This window comes from Argiope bruennichi, chromosome 11 (genome assembly GCF_947563725.1).
Source record: "Argiope bruennichi chromosome 11, qqArgBrue1.1, whole genome shotgun sequence".
Taxonomy (NCBI): Eukaryota; Metazoa; Arthropoda; class Arachnida; order Araneae; family Araneidae; genus Argiope; species Argiope bruennichi.
The window spans coordinates 69,719,087-69,741,826 of NC_079161.1; the positions used below are offsets into that span (position 1 = coordinate 69,719,087).

General features: G+C 27.8%; 1 protein-coding gene across 1 annotated transcript in view; it reads left to right on the forward strand.

The window, feature by feature from the left end:
- The first annotated feature begins 6,337 nt into the window (after window positions 1-6,337).
- The window catches only part of LOC129957590 (prolyl 4-hydroxylase subunit alpha-2-like), a 117,160-nt gene continuing 100,757 nt past the window's right edge, over window positions 6,338-22,740 (forward strand). Inside the window, exon 1 of the mRNA XM_056070003.1 lies at window positions 6,338-6,468. Coding sequence (XP_055925978.1) covers window positions 6,362-6,468 — 107 coding nt within the window. The 5' untranslated portion in view covers window positions 6,338-6,361. The remainder of the gene's footprint in view (window positions 6,469-22,740) is intronic.

Here is a 22,740-nt window from a genome sequence, read left to right on the forward strand (position 1 = left end):
ATTTTAAATGGGAATAAGTAGATAATAAAAAAAATCAGAAAAAAAATTAGATTAACACTAAAAAAAAGTTGCTCTATGGAATTTATTCGAGTAGCTTCAAATCGTTTAAATTTTTTAAAGGTAATTAATAAGATATTTTCGATTGTATTTAATTTAATATAAGAAAATCGTTTGTGATTCCGATTTACATTAAAATAACTAGCTGTTTAATGGATTAAAATCTTTAATAATTTTCAAGTTAAATAAACTATGTAAAATGATTTTTTTAAAGCATTACACAAATAATCAGACGATAAAATACTGATTTATGTTTTAATAATTGATTCGATGACATATGCGCTCAAGTTTTACCAATAAATTTGTGCAATGTTTTTTTATATATATAATTTTTGCCTTTAAAAACTCGTTTGGTATTTGTATCTTTCTTTTTGTGTGTTCTGTTTGCATAAAATCTTTCAAATATCGTTCCAACTCCATGTTTCTGCAAAAAGACATTTTATAATATAATAGCAGTCCGGAAAAAGGGAAATTCAAATTTCTAGTATCCTAGGAAATGAATGAAAAAATGATTATAAAAATCCATCTTCTGTTAAATAAAAATATTCAAAATATGGTCAAAAATATTAAAATATGACGCAATTACTAATGAGTTTATTATTATCATTCTTTTGGAATAGTAAACATAAAAATAGTACTTTTCAAAGTAAAATTTTTAATAAAGTGTGCGCTTTTTATTCCGCAATATAAGTAAGCGGATCAGGAAAAAAAGTATTCTTTCGTAACTGTAAAGAGAAAAATTGTAAGTTATTAAGCTGCTAAGAAAAAATGTCAGGACAATGATTTATATTTAATACCAGCCGCCTTTGGTGACCAGCCGGTTCGCCAATCTTAATGCTTCGTGAAAATTTTAATAATTAAATATTTTATGTAGTTTCTACTTTAATAGCTTCTTCATCAAAATATTTTAAAACTTGAAATTTGGATAGTCATATAATTTACTCATAATATTATAAAAGCCTTCAGCTATAACGTAATATGTATCTCACTAATTTTCTGTTAGCTCCCGTAGAATTTATGTTTTAAATTAAAGTGGAAAGGATTAGTCTGCAATTAATACAATAATATTTTTTACTGAAACAAAGCATTTTTTTTTTCATAATATGATTACTGAAAACAGAGTCATTGAGCATTTAAAACTTACGAGCACTAAAGAATATCTTTCGTAATTTATGTAATATCTCAAGAATTTGTCAATAAAATTTTCTCAGATTCATCATAAGCAGATTGATTAATTAAAAATGTTTAATTTGAAATGCATCAAATACTCAGAAAATAAACAGAATTGTTTAAAATAATCGGTCAAAAACAGGTTAAAAAAACTACTTAAAAACCGAAGTGCTTAAAATTATAAAAATATACAAAAATATATATAACTAACAAAAATACAATTTAATTACAAAAGCACACAACTAACCTAAAAAATAATCAAGATAACATCCGTTGATAATATTGTCAACAATCAAAACACAATGCGCATGCGTGAATTTTCAACGCCAGTTACGGTAACGCAAATGCGTGAATTTTTCTACGCTAGTTGAGGTAACGCTATGCAGATTAGAAATTTTTAATTTCCTTTATTCTATTTTATTTTAATTAAAAAGTACTTCGGAATGAATCTGAAAGATCGATTCATTAACAACGTTTAATTTTAAATGCATCAGACATTAAGAAAATAAACAGAATCATTTGAAATAATCGGCCTAAAAATATTAAGCCTAGCCTCATTACCGTTGGGAAAAAAAAACAAAAAAAAAACAACAAATGAAGCCTTACTCATTTGGCGGTGGGGAAAATGAAAATTTTTTTTGGCGGGAAAGTTAGTTTTTAATTAATAATTAAAATTTCTAATTAAAAATTAATAAAAAGGGACCCCAGGTGCACATTTCCGACCTCCAAGGTATACACGTACCAAATTTGGTAACTGTAGATCACACGGTCTGGCCTGTAGAGCGCCAACACACACACACACGCACACATTGAGCTTTATATAAGTATAGATATTTAATTCTTAGAAATAAAGTGGTGCAGTTTTCACTGAATCCATTAACATGCAATTATTTTGATAGCATAAGCATTATCGATTGATGGGGAAAAAAAGGAAAGAATGTGGAAATGAAGAAAGACAAAATAAAATTTTTATCAAATTAATATTAATTTAATTATATTAAAAAATAAATGATTTCTTTTTATTACTTTCTCGTATACATAGTATAGAAAAAAAATAGCAATCGTCAAAAAATACGAACTTGAGATCTCTATGAATCTCCATTTATTAGATCTCCCAGAGTTAAAAAAAAAAAACACATGTCCGGAAAATGTTTGTCTGTGACAAAGATATCTTAAAAACGCATTGATCTAGGCGGTTGAAATTTGGTATACGACTTTTATACCAAATTTGATTTCTATCAAATGTTGAGCAAATTCCTCTGAGGCGAAGACTGTCTGTCCGGCTGTTTGAATATAATTTAACACGATAAATATAAAACGAAGTGAGCTTGACGGATAAATTATAGATGATAATTCTATGCACAGAATTATCATTTAAAATATAGATATCTATTAAATTTTGAGTTTTTTGGCATTCTATGGCAATGACAAGTTAATTAAGAGTATGCGAGAAAGTTTTTCGGAGACCACTCTTTCTGGTTTTATTACTTCCACTCAATAAATAAAATGTAGTTTAGATTTATACGTGTAGCAGGCCGCCAAACACGAATTTTTCTATTGAGATAGTTAATGAAATATGGTAACCCAAATAATGGTGCCAGTAGGACGCTTGGCAAGTTATTTTTAATGTTAGGCGATATTAGCAAAAAAAATCTCTTTTCATAGATTTAAAACTTACCCAGATGTAAACATTAAGCATTATCAAAATTTTAATAAAAAATAATAAGATTCAAAATTTTTATAACATCAAAATTGATACCGGTGAAAGTAAATATTATTGAAGAGAGAGCAATTTAAGCACAAGCAAACGACTTTTTGACACTCAAGTTGTCCAGAGTTCTCGAGCATTATAAAATGTGTGCGAAACAAAATCAAATATATTGGGGGAAAATTTCAATTCTGCACAACCTCATCGTTACTCATGAAATATTTATCGATTGCAAAGCGTTGGTAATAGCTTTTTTGTTTGAAATATAAAGTAATTTAAAATTCTAATATCGGCATTTAAATGAAAGCAGAGAAATAATTTTCTAAATGTGGGGACGATCCTTTTTATCTTAAGAGAACACGACATGTCAGATATCAAACGATTTAAAAATGGTATCTAAACCAAAATTTATATCCTGGTTTCATTTTCAAAGTGGATTTTATTTATCACATTAGAAAAAGGATAATACTATAGAAAATTTTGAAATTAGTGCAATTATAACTATGTAAAAGACCCCTTATGAAATATTTAATCAATAGATATATTTTTATTATATTGTTTTTTGTAAAATGGTGCTTTTTATTTCAATGTGTGATAATATTGGGTGGCTTCATATACATTGGGTACTTACATATAACGCATAATAAATGCAAAATAGACGTAAAATATACATAATTCAAAAATAATATAAAATATATAACATGTAATAACATAAAGATAAATTATATTAGGGCATTCAATTGCCATCTCGGGAAATTCCTCGGATTTCCTTAAGGGTATCATTGGAATTTTCTATTATAATCTTCATAACTCGGTTGAATTTGGTTGGAAAAGAATTGAACTTTTTTTGTTTAAAATGTTTGTATATCAAGAATAGTTTCACTAACGGAATAGCACAATTGTATAGAAATTTAAAGTTCATTAATTTTTTCAGCAGGCCATTTACTATTTCAATGACATAAAATATAAATATTTGCATCATTTAGGGCATTTTCCGAACTGGAAAAATGTGCATATGTCTAATGATTTAGAAATTAACAACTAAGCTACGATTATAAAAGTTTTTTTATAAATGCACCATTTTTTATAACTAAAGAAATGAAGGGGGTTTGGTGACCTGAGGTCCGGCTCGGGGCTAGAGGGTCCGAAATTCGAAGTCCGCAAGTGCAGCTCACTTTAAATTTTTCTCTGGTCAAAATGTTTACCCTTCTGAGTGGCGTAGAAGATTAGAGAAGGTTATACTGGATCACGTGTCATTCTTGTCACCAGACCATTGTCCAAATGAAACAATTTATCACAAAATAATCTTCGTGCTGCTTCCAAACGGATTATTAATAAAATTGAGGAAAAAAATCATGATTTATCAAAATACTAATCACCTTTGGCAATGAGTTTGTTGGTTTAACGAGAATATTGGTTTTGTTTAAATTAAACAGTTAAATCTATTATGTATTACTTGAATTTCATGTTTCTCTTAATAAATGACGATTTAGTCCAATAATATCGAAGGCCACGATATCATACCGCAATTAAAAATTTAAGTGCGTTTTGATTGCACTTTATCTTTTAGGGTCTGATAATTTTTCTAGTCTGATAATTAAAGAATTTTTCATTCCATGATTTTACGCAATGGAAGAAAATCATGCGGTTAATTATTTGAAGAAAAAATGAAAGACTTGAATTTTATTGTGGCAATGATATATTGTTGAAAATCACTAAAAAAAAAAAAAGAGTTAAAAAATTCAAAATTCATGGGAAAATAGCACATTAATTAAGTTGGTATTATTAATAAATATTTTTTAAATTTTAAACTGTTGTAAAAATTAAATTTCTGCTATACTATTTTCGAAAGTCATTGCGAAAAAATTTCAAAATTTCGCCAAGTTTTTAATTAATTATAATTTAAAACATATCTCTCTGAAATAACCCATTCTCACCTTCTAAAATATATATGTGCTAAATTTGGTAGCTATAGTCTAATGGTCTATTCCCCCTCTCTCTCTTTATATCTTTCTCTCCCTACCTCTCTCCCTCTCTCTCTCTTACACACTCACAGAGAGAGAGAGAGAGAGAGAGAGAGAGAGAGAACCCTTTTAAAATTTTTTATCAGATGCGAACCCGAAACCTTATTACGCCAATATACGTCTATTGCGTCTGATGGTAGATCTCTTACATTTTGTGGAATCAATTGGAAGATGTTTCTGCTGACCTTTTCTAATCTCTATGTATACACCCACTCCTATTTGTCATCACTAAACATGAAAGTATCGACCGCATGCAGGAGAAATTCAAAAGGGCAGGGAAGTAAAATTATCAATACGATAATTCGAAAGCATACAGATTAGTTCAATTGAAACGTTTGAAAGTAATGACTTAGTAATTAATGAAACATTTCTGCTAGTCAGCTTAAATTCTGCATTCAGACAAAGTGGACAACTGTCCAAGTTCGCAACTTTGAAAGATCCAAGATCTCATCACATTTATATAATCATCTAGCATTCCGATTTTTTTTTATCGAGCGATTATGTCTGGTATTTCAGATAGATAGATAATTTTTAATGTTAAGAATATTTATAAGAATATACATCTAGCTAATTTAATTTTTAATCCATCAAGTAACATACATACATACAAAAAAAGATTACTTTCCACTTTTTGATGGATTTGTCACAAAATTTGAAAAAGATTGGCAATTTATAAGTAAAAAGTCATCCCATAATTCATATTTATTGAGTGTTTCTGTCAATTGAGTTCGTACTGTTGGACGAATAAATTCGTGAAGAGCTTAGTCTTAATTGTACCAAATACTTTTAATTTTTATGATAAAGCCAGATGCCAAATTTTATCCAGTTTATTTGCTTATTCTTTTTATATACTTTGTTCAAAGACAAACAGAAAATGAAATTTATTGAGGAATGAAATAAGGAGATCCATAAAATTCTCTAGATAAAATTTTTGGACTTTTATAATACTTTCTCTTATTATGTTTCTTTTATGATTTTTTAAATTGCTTCTGATATCGGTAAAGAAGTAAAAGTAAAAAGTCTCTTGCAAGCGATATTTAATTTAAACTATAATAAAATAAGTTTTGGGAAACAATATTAAATCCTTTAAATGGGGAAACTGCATTGCAAAGAATATTGTTAAAAGAAGAACAACGGGGAAAAATGATTAAACTACAGAACAATAAAATAAAACTGGTTAATCTTCGAGTTCGTTAGAACTATGAAAATAATAAAAAAAAAGCTATCGAAAGAGTTGGGAAATTAAAATAATATTCGTGTGCGGTAAATATCGGCTTGATGAAAACTGATTTCCGAAGACAAAACCGGTCGCGCCGCCGGCTAAAGAAGTTCTTTTCGGAAAGTAAAATTCTCCCCTTCTCCCTTTCCCGAGTGAACCGGTTTCGAACGTTCCCGTGACCCAATGATGGGATCTACCTCTCTCAGAAGCCTCGCGACCATCCGAACCATCAGGATACCCTTACTCTCTCCTCCTCTCCCTGTTTATGCGCCTCGGAGCTCAAAGAACAGGTCAGTGGGAGAAAAAGAATCCCGTTCTTCACTTCTTTTAAATTCACTTTTGATATTTCTGAAATCGTTTGTTTTATATGTTCATTCTTAAAAATACTTTTTATTTATGGTTAATTAGCAAAAATTTAATTTTATTGCTTATTTAAAATAATTAATCCGTATTTAAATAATTGAAATAGTTTTTATAAACATTTAACCTTTTTTTTTTTTTTTTTTGGCAATAGATGAAAGCAGAAACATTTATTTGAAAATCGTTTGTAATTTTTTTTTCTCTATAAAAACGCAATGTTTCAGAATTTTTATTTTTCCTTTCATATTTTGAATAACCATTGTGCTGTTATTTATAAACGAATTGATTTAATTCTCTATAAAAGAGCATTTAATTAGAATTTTTTTCTTTATTTTTTTTTACGTTTACAAAATCGTTTGCTCTATTGAATTAATAACAAGATGAAGAATTAAAAAAATAATTTTTAAGAGTTGTTTATTTCTTTTATTTTGTAAGAAACGAATTTTTTCAGAATGTAAAAATTTCAAATATCAGAACAAATAATTGATCATTATTTAGCTGATATCATCATAGTTTAACAATTTATTAAGTTGTTTAAATCGAAATTTTCTTTTGATTTTTATTACTCAGGATTGCTATTCTGAATAAAAGTTTCTGTATAAATATCCAGGCGCATATACAAAGAGAATATATGCGCTTCGATATTCATGCAAAAACTCTGTGCAATAATAATAATAAATAAATAAATAACTTTTTTTTTTTTTTTTGCCTGTTAACAGTTTTGTTTGAAAATCATTTGTCCTATTTGAAATAAGTTATTTCTAAAAGAAAGTTTTTATTTTAATTTCTTTGTAGTCTAAGAATGCGTTGCTGTTCATTTAAAAAGTCGTCTGCTCTCTTTAAATGATAATAAAAAATTATCGAATTATTTAAAAAAAATACATAGAATCGTCTTTTAAAAAAAATGAATGACTTAGAACAATTCTGAAAGAATCGTTCACATCCGGAAAGAAAAATAATCGTTTAAAGAAATGATACTATTTAATTTATCAATTCGTTGTATTGAAAATTTGATTTCAAATGTTTTTTATTTTTATTCACAAAATTGAACATGGACAAAAAATACGGATATCAAATCACGATATAAGCAGATACATAATCTTTTAAAAGAATTTTTCATTTCCTCACCATTTTCAGGAGGAACTTTTCTATTCTTGGAAAAATTCATAACATTTGAATCATCAAATCGCGTGTAATTGTATTTTCTTAGCTTTTTTCAAAAATTAATTTGCTAATAGATTTAATAATTAGCTTGCTTTCAAAAATGCATTAACTTTCTTAACTTACAAAATTTTAAAGAAACAAATTGCTTTTAATTTCTGAAGTTGTAAGATTTTTCCATTCTTTTCTTTTCAGTCCACTTTGGATATTTTTCTTTTGGGCAGTATTTATATCATACGAGCATTGATCTTGCTTCTCTTAAATCTGATTATGTTTTAATTAAGAATTATTATTTTAATAGATTGATCAATATAAATTTCTAACAATTTTTAATATTTTAGGAAATTAATATTATATTAATAGTGATTTAATAAAACCATTCGCCATTCAATGTAAATTCTATTAGTATTTTAATGACATTAAAAAAATGAGGAATTTAAAAAAACGCCAATACGTTCAGTTTTACACTTTGAAAGGATTGAACGTTTTCGAAGTACTGAAGGAGAAATATAGGAATAAACAATCTGCAATTTTGACAAATAATTAATGTTTATTGACTCTTTATTCTGATTGTTTATTAAATCCTGATCTTCTTTTTATTTTCATTATTCTAAACTACTAAACTCAGGAATACTCATTCTGTTTATTTGGCTATATAATAGGTAGATTCCTTATAGGAAGACTACCTATTTCAATGGTTTTCATGCCAAGACATGGGGGATATTTTTGCAAATCTTAACCAATCATAGATTCGAGTACCTAAAACCATCCTCAATGTAAAAGTCTATCAATATATCTATCTCCATACATATAGCGCTAGATATGTTGGCGTTATTTAGAACTAGATAGCGCTGATGTTATCTAGCTCACAAGATAATTATTCTGTTTGGATTTTTACCAAATGTAATGGAACTTTAACAAATGACTTGGAATGTGTTGTAAGAAACGTAAAAACCTAGGACGGGTTCGAAAATGGGCCATCTAGCTCAAAGGGGGTGGAAATGGTGGAAGATTGAAATTTTCATTTAGCTATAATTTCCTTAATATTGAAGATAAAAAACTAAATAAAATTAGCCAAATTAGCGCCTTATTAAGACGAACAACTTGTGTGTTTAAAGTTTTTCAATATCTGCAATTGCTTAGAAACTAGGGGCTAAAAAGTGATTTTCAAGCCCTAATGTTGACTGTTTCTAACATCAACAATTTATGCTGCCAATTCTGAAAAAAAAACCTTTACTTTTCTTTTATTTCTATTGTTCGGATTGGTTTAAATTCATGTGGAGTAAAGATTAAAAACTTAAAACCGAAAACAACTATTATAGTTTTTACCCAAGTACCTTGTATTAAACGCATTATAGCGATTAATCGCCAAAGATAACATGTTAGTTTATTGACTATGTTCACCAACGACGTGCGGTTAAGTCTAAATTTCGCCAATGGCATGCAGTTAAGACACAAATATCGAAATCTATCTATATATATATTTTTTTATAAATTGACCATTTAAAAAAATTCCTTTTACTCCAATTAATAATTATGATTAAAATATTTAAAATTCCAACATGCAAATTCTTAATTCCAACATTAATTGTGAAACGCAGACGATTTTTCCGGATAATATAATTGAAAACTTAAATGATAAATTCTTACTTTATATCAAAAAATAATATTATCTGCATTTAATTGAAAGAATAATTGCAAACGATAATTAATTTCTTTAAATATGTTTAAATTTCTAAGATAAATTTCCAATTTTTTTGTCAACTGAGACAAGCCTTTGAATTTGCTTTAAAACTTTAGAGCTTTTCAATAATATAAAGTTTATAACAAACCTATATTTGTATACTATTTTAATAATATTTATTACCTAAATGTGATTTATTTTGCCATAAATATTGAGTTGTGCGACAGGAAAAAATTCTTTATCTATGGTTGTTGCAAAATTTACTATTTCTTTGTTTTTGTTTAAGAACTAAAATTAATTTGAAAACAATTATTTAGAAGAAAAGGAATTTATCTTTGTCTTCCAGCTTGCCGAAAGAAATTTTTTTAAAGAACAGTTTAATATGAGAAAAAAAAACATATTTTATATCTTTCCTTTTGATTCTCTTTTAATATTTTTATTTAGAAATCGTTTGTTTTATTGTGAAAGACGAATAATTCGAATTTTTATTTTTATTTTTTCAAATAATAAATGAACAGTCGTTTGTTTGACAAATCACTGATTTAGATAAATTAAAATAGAAATGACTCAAAATCTTCTTACCTTTTAAATTTTGAAAAACATTCCCTCTGTCGGACGATTAAAAATTATTTTCTTTTCATTTAATTTGCAAGGAATAAATTATTGTTCTTTAAATAAAACAGTTAAATTAAAAACTTTATTTACATAATGTTTATCTATGATCTACGTGAGTTTAATTGTTTCTTATTTCTAAATAATTGCTCTAAAATATCCCTATACAAAAAGCAGGTATATTAAAAAATCTTTGTATTTTTATAAAAAAAAAAAAAAAACAGTACCAGTATATAAAAAGTTTTTAGCAATACACGTGGTAGTAAATATTTAAAATATATAAATTCATAGTCGATTATTTATTTCTTTTAAATTTTAAATAATTAATGAATGATATAAATCAAAGAAGGAAAGAAATAATAAATATAAGAAAAGAATGTGATGGAACCAAAATTTTCTTCAAACGGTATTAAATATTTATAATGAGTGTAGCGAATTTGTATGTATAAAAGTAAACTATTTTCGTTGGCTTGATTCTTTCTTGACAATGAATCATACTCACTAAATTTTTAAAATTTAATCTGAACTTTTTGAACCTGAAGTTATTTTTAATTTTTTGGCAACTGAAATATTTATTAACTTTAGGAATTGTGGGTATATTAATGGAGAAAAAATGATATAATTTTTTATGTCATTTCTCCAACTTAAGACGTTATGCAGTTAGATTTTAAATGATATGCGCAATTAAATTATAATACAACTGTAATGTCACATAATTTAACGCCATTAAATAATGTGATGTAAAGGAAAAACTACAAAAAGATGTAAATGTCAGTTTCTTTTATCATAAAAAGTAGAGTTGTCACAGATATTTATATGCACGGTCAAAGTACAGATTAATAAACATTGATCATAAATCATAATATCATGATTACGATTTGCTCAAATGATTACTTTTTTTTTCATCATCTTTTTACAAGTAAGAGAAAGAATATTAATCGGAGTCATCAATTTCGAAAATCGATTAGCATATTTATTTGCTAATTTATTACTGATAGTAATGTTCAGAACTGGATCACTTGTAAGGAACGATAAGTTAAGATAACTTCCTGGAACTTGGGATGTGTTAATCGCAATGACCTCAAGAAAACAAGGATAGAATTGAGATCAATAGTTTGAATAATGAAATGATAAATTTGTCATTACCACTTCATTTAAGTAAGCGTATAAACTAATTAATTACTGAAGATGTTGTTATCATCTATACAACAGTCAAATTTTTGAGTTTTTATTATAAAATAGACTGTTTACAAATCAGAACCGTTAATGAATGCTATATATAAATAAATACTTAAAGGAAGGGATCATTTAATAATTGCCACCAATCAACATTTAGAATTTTGTTCTTTCGATGGGTTTGCCAATAAAGATAAATTTCGAGGAAACTTGGTCTGCATTTGTGTTTCATTGGAGAGAAAATCTTCGAAATATCAACTTTAATGTAATGGTGATATTGTTTATAAATGATGGTAAAAATAAATATTAGTTGTAGGCAAATGTTATTAAAAAAATGAACGGCATTGGTTTTTCTAATCATTTCATCTGTGTGGGTGCTATTAAGCTAGGTGACTATATTGAAAAGTAAAGTTTTTGCGGTATTATGATTTTTTATTTAATATTCTTAATAATTAAACAGGTTTCTTTAAAAAAAACGTTAGAATTTTGTTTCTAAGCCTGTTTTTTAGAGAAATTATACTGATCTTTATACTTGTATTCATATAAAGTTTAATACTATTTTACATTTTTAGATGCTATTTTCTCAAATTCTGAGCTTTGATAGAAATTTCTTACAAAAAAAAAACCCTTATAAATTAAAATCTAATGCGTATTTTTTTCAAATTCGGTGTAATATTTTTTCAATATGTCTGCAGTTTATGAATTAGAAAGAATAAGTAATCTGTTTATTTTGAAATATTTTCTGATTGTTTAATGCTTCACAATGTGAAAAAAATCCACAATTTCTCTTTTTTTATCAATCGAACCCCAATATTTTAAGAAGGGAAAAAAATGCAGCTTATTTTCTGGTTCAGAAAGTAGATAATATATTTATTAAGCTGTCTGCTAAAGTTTAAGCAAATCATTGGATAAATCTCTAAACTAGAAGGTTAAAAACTTTTTACTTTGTACCTCTTTTTAGTCAAAAAAAAAACTTTGCCATTTAACTAGTATATTTTGGTTTCATATGTTTTTTTTTTCCAATCTTTTTTATGCAAGTAATCAATTTGCGAGCGTTTTTCAAAAAATTCATCGCGAATATAGTCACATATTTTAAGGGTAAGTTTTCGAGCGACATTGATCTGCGTTTATATTATACACACACACACAAAAAAAAAGCATCCGAAAAATCTACCAGATTGGAGTGAAATAAATTTTTCTGAAACATAATACAATCGTCTGATTTTCTAATGTTCTGACGAAAAGCATAAACCATTTATATTCGATAAGATAAGATACGTATATCAGATAAAAAATTACTTATTAACTGATAACAAAGCTATGCAGTCTCAGATAGAAGATTTTTTTTTCATTTTAAAATAATAATGAAATTTTGTGATATACATTCTTCAACACCATATTTCTAGAAATATTATGCGACATTTCACAAATTTCAACTCTGAAATTAGAATCCATAGCTTCTTTCTGTGTTGTGTACGAACTAAGTAATCGAGTAATGAATCCAATGTTTTATCTGCCTTTTTTAATTCTTTAATTTGTGAAGAGTTTTAAAAATCATTCATTCTGAATATTGACTAAACATATATCTGTCAAAAGAAAATGAATTATGAATTTTATTTTCTCATATACCAAGGATGATTCTGATAGCGTGTGGTAAAAAAAAATGATTACTCGCTTGCTTTTGTAAACAAAAGCTAATTTGCTTGGAGTTTTCGTTTGATTTTGTGATTTTTATGCTTACATTCACTAATTTTCGTTCCAAAAATAATATTATATAAAAATTCAAAAAGTTATCTTTTTGATTATCTCTGTTTTTATTATCTTCCCGTCCTTTCCCTTCACAAGTCAACAATTATTTTTGAAAAAAATTTATGTTTGGTTATGTTTTTAAAATTATTGTGATGAAATTAAATTTCGTAAATAAATTCGAAATGTAAATAATTTCGTCCATTTTCATTATTTCAAAAATTTTTATTCAAACCTTTTTCTATAGTCAAAGGTAACAATATTATCGTTTTTTTTTTTTTTTTTTTTTTTTTTTTTTTTTTTTTTTGAAATTCATAGCTAATGCGAAGAAAAATTAATATTGTTTAGATAAGATATATCTTCTCGCGTCAATTTGATTAGTGATTGGTGTTAAAATCCAGCACCTATTTCAACAATTTTGATTTAACATTCAGCAGTTTATTTCTAAAAATAAATTTTTCTTCATAAAATGAGATATTATTTACCTCCCACAAAATATGCATAAAAATAATAAATAAACTTGAAATAAATAAACTTTTGAAACTGAAGTTTCCTTTTTTTAAAGATTTAATTTAATATAATTGGCCTCATACATTACGAACAAGACTTCGTAGACTTTGTAATTTGTGTAAGATAGAACTATGAAAACAAATGATATGATTTTTATATATTTTAATTGTAACAAATCTATTTAATAAATGAAAATCTTCCTTGAAATAAAATTTCAAAATATCTCATTTTTGTTTATTGCATGTAAAAAATAAAATAAAAGAACGATAAATAAATAATTATGTTCCTATTTAATCAAAGAAAATTAAAAAAAAGAACGTTAAAATAACACAAATCATAGGAAAGTACTGCGTTCAATTTAATTGAAAAATAAATGAAATTATTTTTGTAATTTAAAAGAGAAAGAAATACAAAGCTTAAATCCATTAAGTCCATCACTGATGTATAAACTTCAGTTTCGTGAAAATAAACACAAAGCTATTTTTTCAACAATTCTAAAAGAAAACGATTTTTATTTATCTGCGCCGTTCGTTAAGAATTTGTTGTTCTTTTCACTAATCTATCTGAAAACATTCTTTTTCAGTTAAGATTAAATAAATAAATAAATAATGTCAACATTTGAATTATTTCAGTAATAAAACTAGAAATAAAGGAAGGAAAATATGTTAAAGAAACCAAGTAGTATACTAGTTTTTTTCTGCTATTGTAGACTTGAAGGAAAACAAAACTAACGTTATCGTTGAAGTGGAAAGTATAAATTCCAAGCCTAACAATAGGAACGAATACAATGAATAGAAGAAAAGTTCAATGTAATTATTACAAAGCGACAAACTTTAAAAATGATTTATAAATAATGTAGTTTTCTGTTTCGTTTTAAATAAATAATAGGATATTACGATTATCATGGGTAGATTAATTTCTGCTGAATTTAATCGAAAAATGTAAAAAAAAAAATAAGGACATGGAATTAAGACAAATTGATTAGAATCATAAAATCCACGAAAGAGGAAATTTATTTATTTATACTGCTTTATAAAATTCATTGGACTTTTTTTATAAATAATTTTAGAGCCTGATTTTTAGTTTGATAAGGAAAAAAGGAAATTTGGCCTAAAAAGCAGCAAATGAGGATAAATTATTTAAAATTAGCAAGAAACCAGCTTTAAGAAGTAATTGATTTTCGATTGCATTGTCGATATAATTAAAATTTAAGATGTTGCATATGACTTATATACATAATTTAAGGATGGGGTTAGTTCTATAATCAGTGTTTTAGAAAATTATTGATGTGACAAATACTCACATTCACTAAGAACATCATCAATTATAGTGGAAAGGTGACAATTAGCATGATTCAATCAGAACTATGTAGGCAAGCAGAGATCATGGAATCATCTTTATATTTTGAGATATACATTATAATATTTACTATAAATAACATAATTTTCTGTATAATTTTGGATATATTATGGAACAAATATAGATTTCGCTATCAAAATTCGTTTTTTTAAACCGCTATTAATCCAGTGCTTTTATTAATCTAGCTGTATTCTAATCTGATATCTCTTCGATTATTGACAGACTTGTGGTGGTAGCTTCATAAGCCAGTTAACAACCTCCGGACTAGAGTGATTATTTTTGTCTACTAGTTATGTAACGCGGCTGTGGACCCTAACATCGCAGACTCGGTCCTCGGGTATACAATCTCCCCGTAGAGACTACTGTATTAAAAGTTTATATGAGGTTCTCTTGGTGAACAGATCGTTTCATATAGGGTTTGGTCATAATATCGAATGAAATATTTTTATGGCAACCGTTTTTTCTTCTACAGTTTTCACAACTTTTAAGAATACAAAATGAATGAAATTTCAATTTTTTCAATAATAATAATATTATCACTAATAATAATAAAGACAGGTGTAATAGTATCCGAAAACATTATACATAATCCACAATAAAGCTAATAATAATAATCCATCCTTCCTGCATAAAATTTAAGATCACTTGGCAATATCGTGAACGCCACGAGTGCTCAGATTTTTATTTTCAGAGACGATAATTGACAGTTTTGTAAGTACTGTTCTTGATATAATGAAGGAAACGGAATATATATTTTGAATATTTTTTGTCGTTCCAATTAAAAGCAAAATTTTGCATAGAAATTCAATTTTAATTACAAATTAAATAATAAATTTCGTTTATTTGAGTTCATGCATTTTTGAGTTAGAAGTATTAAGTAGAACCCTTGACGGATTTAGTTAAAAAGTTCGCACGAACCTATATTTTAAATGATAAAACTGAATACCAAATTTTATAGGTCCAGTCAATTGTTCTTTCTACTTATTGGATTAATTGGCATTTTTAGAAACAGGTGTATAAGCTTCATGAAAATGAATTTCATTCAAAATTTGACAGAAATCTGTAAATTTGATAACTTGTACCAAATTTCATCCGTTTAGCTCAAAGCGCTTTTGAATTATCAAGTTCACAAACAGATATAATGTTAAGAATGTGTTTTTCGAACTCGAAGATGGCTGAAACGTGGATATTCTTTGAAATCTCGAGTTCGAATTTTTGAAAATTGCAATACCTTCTCTTTGTATACTTAAAAAAAAAAAAAAAAAAAAAAACACTTTAATGTGAAAAGTGCATGAGCGGAATTGGGTCGCAAAATAAAGGATTCGAAGATCAGCCTTGCTTTCCAGCCATTTAATTCCAGCCTTGCAAACAGTCCATTAATAAATCTCAGTTCCAGCCGGACATTAAAACCAGCGAGACATTTTTGTTGTATATCATTAGACAGGGCAATAAATGACAAATTCAATGACACGAGCGGCATTTCTTTCGGTTATTTTCTCAAAATTCTTTAACCACAGCAGACTGTAATTTATGAACCTTGGTTACAGATCATATATTCTTTTATTTCATATGCTAACTGAATTCATTTGTATGTTTATGGTTAAAATCTAATTGTAATGCGTTCCACAAGTTTTTTTTAGTTGTTTTATTACATTTTATAGATATACAAAGAGCACTCGCTGTAACCGTCATAAAAGTATTGTAATCGCCATATTTAACGTGCAGAAAGTTCAAAGATGTTTAGAAGAGTCGAGTTTCAAGCTTAGTGCTCTCTGTCCGGAAGTCGAGACCTTATTAATAGGTGTCAATACATTCTCCATTTTGTAATTTCGAATACGAAGTAATCATAATAAATTCGAATTGCAGATATTTTGGCAATATATTAAGACAAAATTCAAGGGACTACAAAAAATTTAATTATGGGACGATTCAATTTAAAAATATTCGAATGTGAAGTTGGAATAAGGGCTGCGATTCCTTGGTGGTAAGGTTTCAGCTTTGAAATCGAAAAATTTCAAGTTGAAGACCCGATTCCGAGATAGCGCTTTTCACGCGCTTTAAATCTGATTGAGTCTAATCCCATCTCGCTCTCTGGTGTAAAAGTCCGGATAGTATGGGGCCAGCTTATACGTCGTCCTCGTCCTCTGACTGTAGTTCAAAACTACGAGATCTTCTTAAGAAAGCCGCAGCGTTAGCTTGAAATGAAATATTTATGAAATTAAATTAAAACCATAATTTAATGTTCTTAGGTAGATTCTTATAGGAAGATTACCAATTGTAATGATTCTCATGACAAGATTTCGGAAAAATTTTTGTAGTTCTTCACCGATCATGGTCCCTAGAACCCAAAATCATCATTCGTTCAAAAGTTTATATATATATATATATGTGTGTGTGTGTGTGTGTGTGTGTGTGTGTGTGTGTGTATAACGCTTTGGCCATGTGATCTAATGAGGTGGGAATTTGTTGTTAGAGACGTAAAAATCTCCGACGAATTCGTAAATAGGCCATCTAGCTCAAAAAGGGTGAAAATGTTGATGGATTTTCATTTCGCTATAACTTTTTTAATAGCAAAGACAGAAAAATAGATCCATTAGCCGAATTAGACCCTCATTAAGACAAACAACTTTTGTATTTAAAGTTTTTTAACAACTGCAATATCTTAGAAGTTAGGGGCTGAAAAGTGATTTTCATGTCCTAATTTTAACTATTTCTAACATCAAAAATTTATTATGCATTTACATCTAAGTTAGTAACTTAGATGTAAATGCATCTATCTTCGCCTTCCAGCTTGCCGAGAGGAATTTCTCTCCCTTTTGCTAATGTTAATAAATAACTAATCCAATAACAAGCATGTCAAGATCTAGATGCAAGCAATTTTGAAGCAAATAGTAGTTGTTCCTAAAGAACATTAAGATCCTAAATAGTAGCTTCCCATCGAATTTTCAATGTTTGAAGATGATAGATGTCACAATGGTTGGCTTAGCAATCCTATTAATACTGTTCAGTTTCTTTCCATGGCTTTTAAGAATACAAATACGAACAATTGCTGTTGTTACCTTTGGACATCAAATTGTAAGCAGTGTCAAAAAGCTTATTATTGTCAGCTTATATAAGTCAGCGTTGGCATCAACACTTTTAGATTAAACTTCAGGTAATTCCAGTTCTAGAAAAGTCTGGAGTATAGAGTGCACATTTCAAACGAAGCGAAACTGTGCACATTTCATCTGTGAACATCAAATAATTGAAAAAGGATGTCAAATTTGTCTTGGGATTTTTCATAACCTCTTTGAACCCTTTTTAAACTTCTTTGAAAAGCGAAACACTTAAATAAAGATTGCTATAGATAAGAAATTATTGATCCGCCTTTTCGATAACATCCAAATCTAACCGAGAACGGTTGAACAAAGCTAAAACAGTAAAAACTCTAGTAACCATACTTCAAAAAGCTTGAATGAAATAAAAATAATTTTTAACATTAGTAAGAAAAATTACTCATTAAATCACTTCAATGTTAAAATCATAAAATAAATTACTCTGAAGGAAACGAATGATTTATTACACTTGATTTGGCAATTGTGTGTGTTTTTTTTAACCTTTTCGTCCAGATATTGCAAAATTATTTCAACAAGGTTCATAATATATTTATGGGAAATTTTATTTACATTATAACCGTTGGCAACACAGACAACATTTTGCAAACTTGTTTATCTTTTTTCTCCCTAAGTGATGGCCACTATGAGATTACAAAACCAGTCTCGTTTTTCTCTCCTCATCTAAAATATTGTTCTCTTCTTGTCAAATCGCCAAGGCTGCCGAATTTTTACTTTTTCTGAACAAGATTTTCCCCAGCTGCACGTGGATCCCGGGAATTCGTATTCAAAGGAGAAGAGGTCGAGCCTTGAACTTGAGGCAAGGTTGCTCTTGTGGATGAGATTAAAAAGGACATTCAAACCACGTTTTAAAGATGAGAGAACTTTCCATTGTTAAAGAGCTGCCAGAAATGTTCGCTTGTTGCCAACGGCGATCAAGTAAAAGTGATAAATTGTGCATAATGAATGATGGAACTGGTGTGGAAATTAAAGTATAAAATGTTCTTGAAACAAATAAATATTTTTTACTTGATATATCTTTACTTTACGTTTATCATCTTCACATATTAAATTATGGCAATTAATTTGAAAAGAAAAAAGACCAAATACCTTGGAACTTTGTTGATTTTTGAATCTAAATTCATCAATATTCGAATTTTGTTATTTGCTATCATTAATTTGTATTAACATAATGATGTTTATTATTCGAAATTGTTTTAACAACTTGAAGCCAAAACTAAAATTTTGAAAAGTTTATTAAAAATTCGAATTTTTTTATTTGCTATCTTGAATTTGTATTAATATAATGTTGTTTATTATTCGAAATTGTTTTAATATCTTGAAGCTAAAACTAAAATTTTGAAAAGTTTATCAATAACTCGAATTTTTTTTATTTGCCATCTTTAATTTGTAAAGTATGTCCGAGAATTAACGCAAGAATTGAATTTGCCCCCATTCGTGCAGTAAAGTGTTGGCAAACCTATTAAAAATATTTGACAGTTCATAGTTTAGGGTTAGCAAAAATGGAGCTTTAGACGATAGAACAACGTGTTAACGCAAGATTTGAATTAAATAAAAATCACAGTTTTTTTTTTCCTTGAAATTGTTATATTTTTCTTGAATCGTAAGGTAAACAGGATAGGGTTATGTATGTAATAACACACAGGGTAAATAGTCTCCATGGATTTTCTGGTATAAATGCACTCTTTTGTTGACATTTTCCATTACCATTTTGTATAAATGTGACTGAATTTCGTTGATGCAGCGTTGAATTTCCTCCTTTAATGCACGCGTGTTTGTAACCTCCTTTAATGCACGCGTGTAGACCTTTAACTTCAAATAACCCCATAAAAAGAAATCCAATGATGTTAAATCACACGACCTAAGGGGGCAATTCTCAGTTTTTTTGAACGGTGGCCGCCAGACTTTTATTATTTTTGAAATATTGTTCAACAATGAAAATACATTGTTCTATAGTGTAACGCACCATTTTTACTGACCCTAAACTATCAGCAGTCAAAATGGTTTTTAATTTTGATTTAATATTTAGCTCAAAATCTGCAGGTCAAATTGAGTCAACTAAATATTGAGCCAATATTTAGCTCAAAAACTGCCATTGTCCATTCTGCCCTCATTTTTCTGACCCAACCTTTTTTTATTCGAGTATTGATAAAAATTGAATTTTTAAGGTGATCTCTTCAACTTTGAATTAGTCGAGTTCTATCGTATTATCATTTTCACAGCATTTTGTAAAAAAATAAAATTTCTTTTAAGTGAGTATATTAAATTCGAAAATCTTTGTTTTTTCCCCCCAACAATTTGATTGAATAAGATAATGTATGTTTTTCAAAACATTTACTTTTAAAATTATTTAAAAAATAGACGAAATAAAAAAAATTAAAATCTTCACAGTTTTGTTTATTTAATGAAAGGAAATATAAAGAAAAGTTGCTTCCCAAAATAATAATACTTATGTTTTAGAATTTGTTTAAGAATTTTAAGTCTCACATACAAGCATTATTTTTCCTCTAATGTAAACTTTTAGCTTAAGATAAAATCGCAATAGTACAAAAATACCGCCGAAGTTTTATAGCACGTCTATTTATATTTGAATATTGCAAATTAGATTTCTTGTGTGCATTTATTAGCGAATAAAGCGATTTCGTTTAAAGCAGATTAGAAATTGCTATTCTGGTTATTTAATTAATTTACCTTGCATATTCGAGGTATTTTCTTTGCTTTAAGCAAAATGCGAAATTAGAAAAAAAAAATCTACTTTGTTGTATTATTTTTCAGAAATCATCTATTCAGACGATTTTCAAGATTTCTTATTCTACTATTATTTATGTTTTATAATTTTTCAATTCACAAATGATTTTCCTTCAGAACTTTATCATTCGCTCAGAAACCTGTGTCCATTTCAGCAGACGACATTCCACAATATTTCCTTTGTTGTGTCAATTTCTTTGTATTAACGAAAAATCTCTTATTTTTCGAAAGTTCCATCTGAGTTTTTGTTTGAATTTCAAATATTTCCAGTTTCAAATTCAAGAAATAATTTTATGAACAATTCAAACAACTAGATTTTTTTTAAAGTTTGCCATTACATTTGGTTTTTTCAAAATCTTTAAGTAATTTTTTTCCAAACAAGAAATTATCCTATTTTACAAAGTTTTGATTCATCTCAGCTCTAAATTTTTTTTTCTTCATAAAGCCATTCCATTCCGTTTCATGACTTTTTAAAGAATAAGAAAAACGCCCGTCATATTACTATTTTATTCATAATTTTATACAAACGCAGTGGTAATTTTTATTGTATCAGCCGAACATTACTTGTTAATGAATGTTAAAAAATGAAACAAGAATAATAAGAATTTTTTTAAATGGGTTTCATAGTAGAATATTAACTAGCTCCAACTATCTTTTTAATTGGAACATCCATTGATTAATGAGCATCTAATGATAGGTTTCCCAGTTCGTAATAACTAACTTCAAGGGGAAGTAGAGGTCGATCATATTGATGTTCATCTTTGGATCTTCAATGCATTCTCAGGTCAAGAGATTAGCTTGATTGGATATGAAATATTAAAGAGGGACAAGTGACTCTTAATTACGAAGTATAGCTTATGGAAACCACTTTCATCTGATGATACGGTTTAAAAGAGTTCTTTCGTTATTGTTTTAAACTGGATATACCTACAGACATACTCCTCGTTGTTTAAGCCTAGCGACTGGTGAGAAAAACTTCAATGTCAAACAAGATGCCATTCTAACCAGATTTAGTAAGGAGTATATCAATCATTCCGTTTTGCAATATATTGACTTTGTTTTGGGCATATGAAACATTCTGTAAGGAACTTAGATATAGCAAATTTAGGACCGAACATATAAATCATTCTACCATGGATTAAATAGTTCTAGTTGGATAGCATGTTTATTAATATGTTTAATAAAATAAAACTGGTATATGAGGAAATATTGGTCAATCTATTATGAACTAAAAAGTCTTAATATGGAACGTGGAACGTAATAACCATTCTATTATTGTCTAAATAGACTTACTTGATTGTGCACCAAATTAGCCATCATTTTAATGTGAAGATATTTTTATTGTGATTTATGGTGAAGATATTTGCAATTAAAATTATGAACTTTCCGGACTTGGGAAAAAAAGGTTCATCCTAAAAATTGAAAAAAAAAAAACATTAAATACATCCTTAGATTTCCTCCTTACAATTAAGTTTTTCAGACTTTTTTTCTTATTAATTTTTGTTATTTTCCTTTTTTCACTGATTAACTCAGAAAAACTGTATGATAATATCTGAGAATATATCAGTTATATATTCAGTTTTAGGGCGAACCCTCTTTCAAGTCACGGAAAGTTTATAATGCTAATCGCAAATGCTTCTGCCAATTTTACAGATAACTCCATGAAACTTTTTCCTATGTTTTTATTATGGCGTAGCATACATTTTTCTAACAGGAATTTCGGGTCGATTTCCTTTATTTTTTAATTACATTTTGTAAATTCCTTATTCCGCCGATAGGGATGCTGTAACTTCTCTCAATAAACTCAACGTACTCTCTTGACTCTAGGTATATATTAATACTATAGGTTTCTTGGCTAAACGAGATGCCATTTTGACTTTAGCCCATAGAAAAATATTTTCTTATTTCCTGATCTCATTCCACGAATGAAACTGTGTAAAAATTACTGCGCAATCAGTCTACGTATCAAATGGAAGTGATCCCTTCGTTGCCCTTGACAAAGGTCAACACGTGTATTGAATTGACATGTGGCCTGAAATCCCATATTATATAAGACTAGTGATCATTTGTTTCGTCCTTTTTTACTTCTGCTT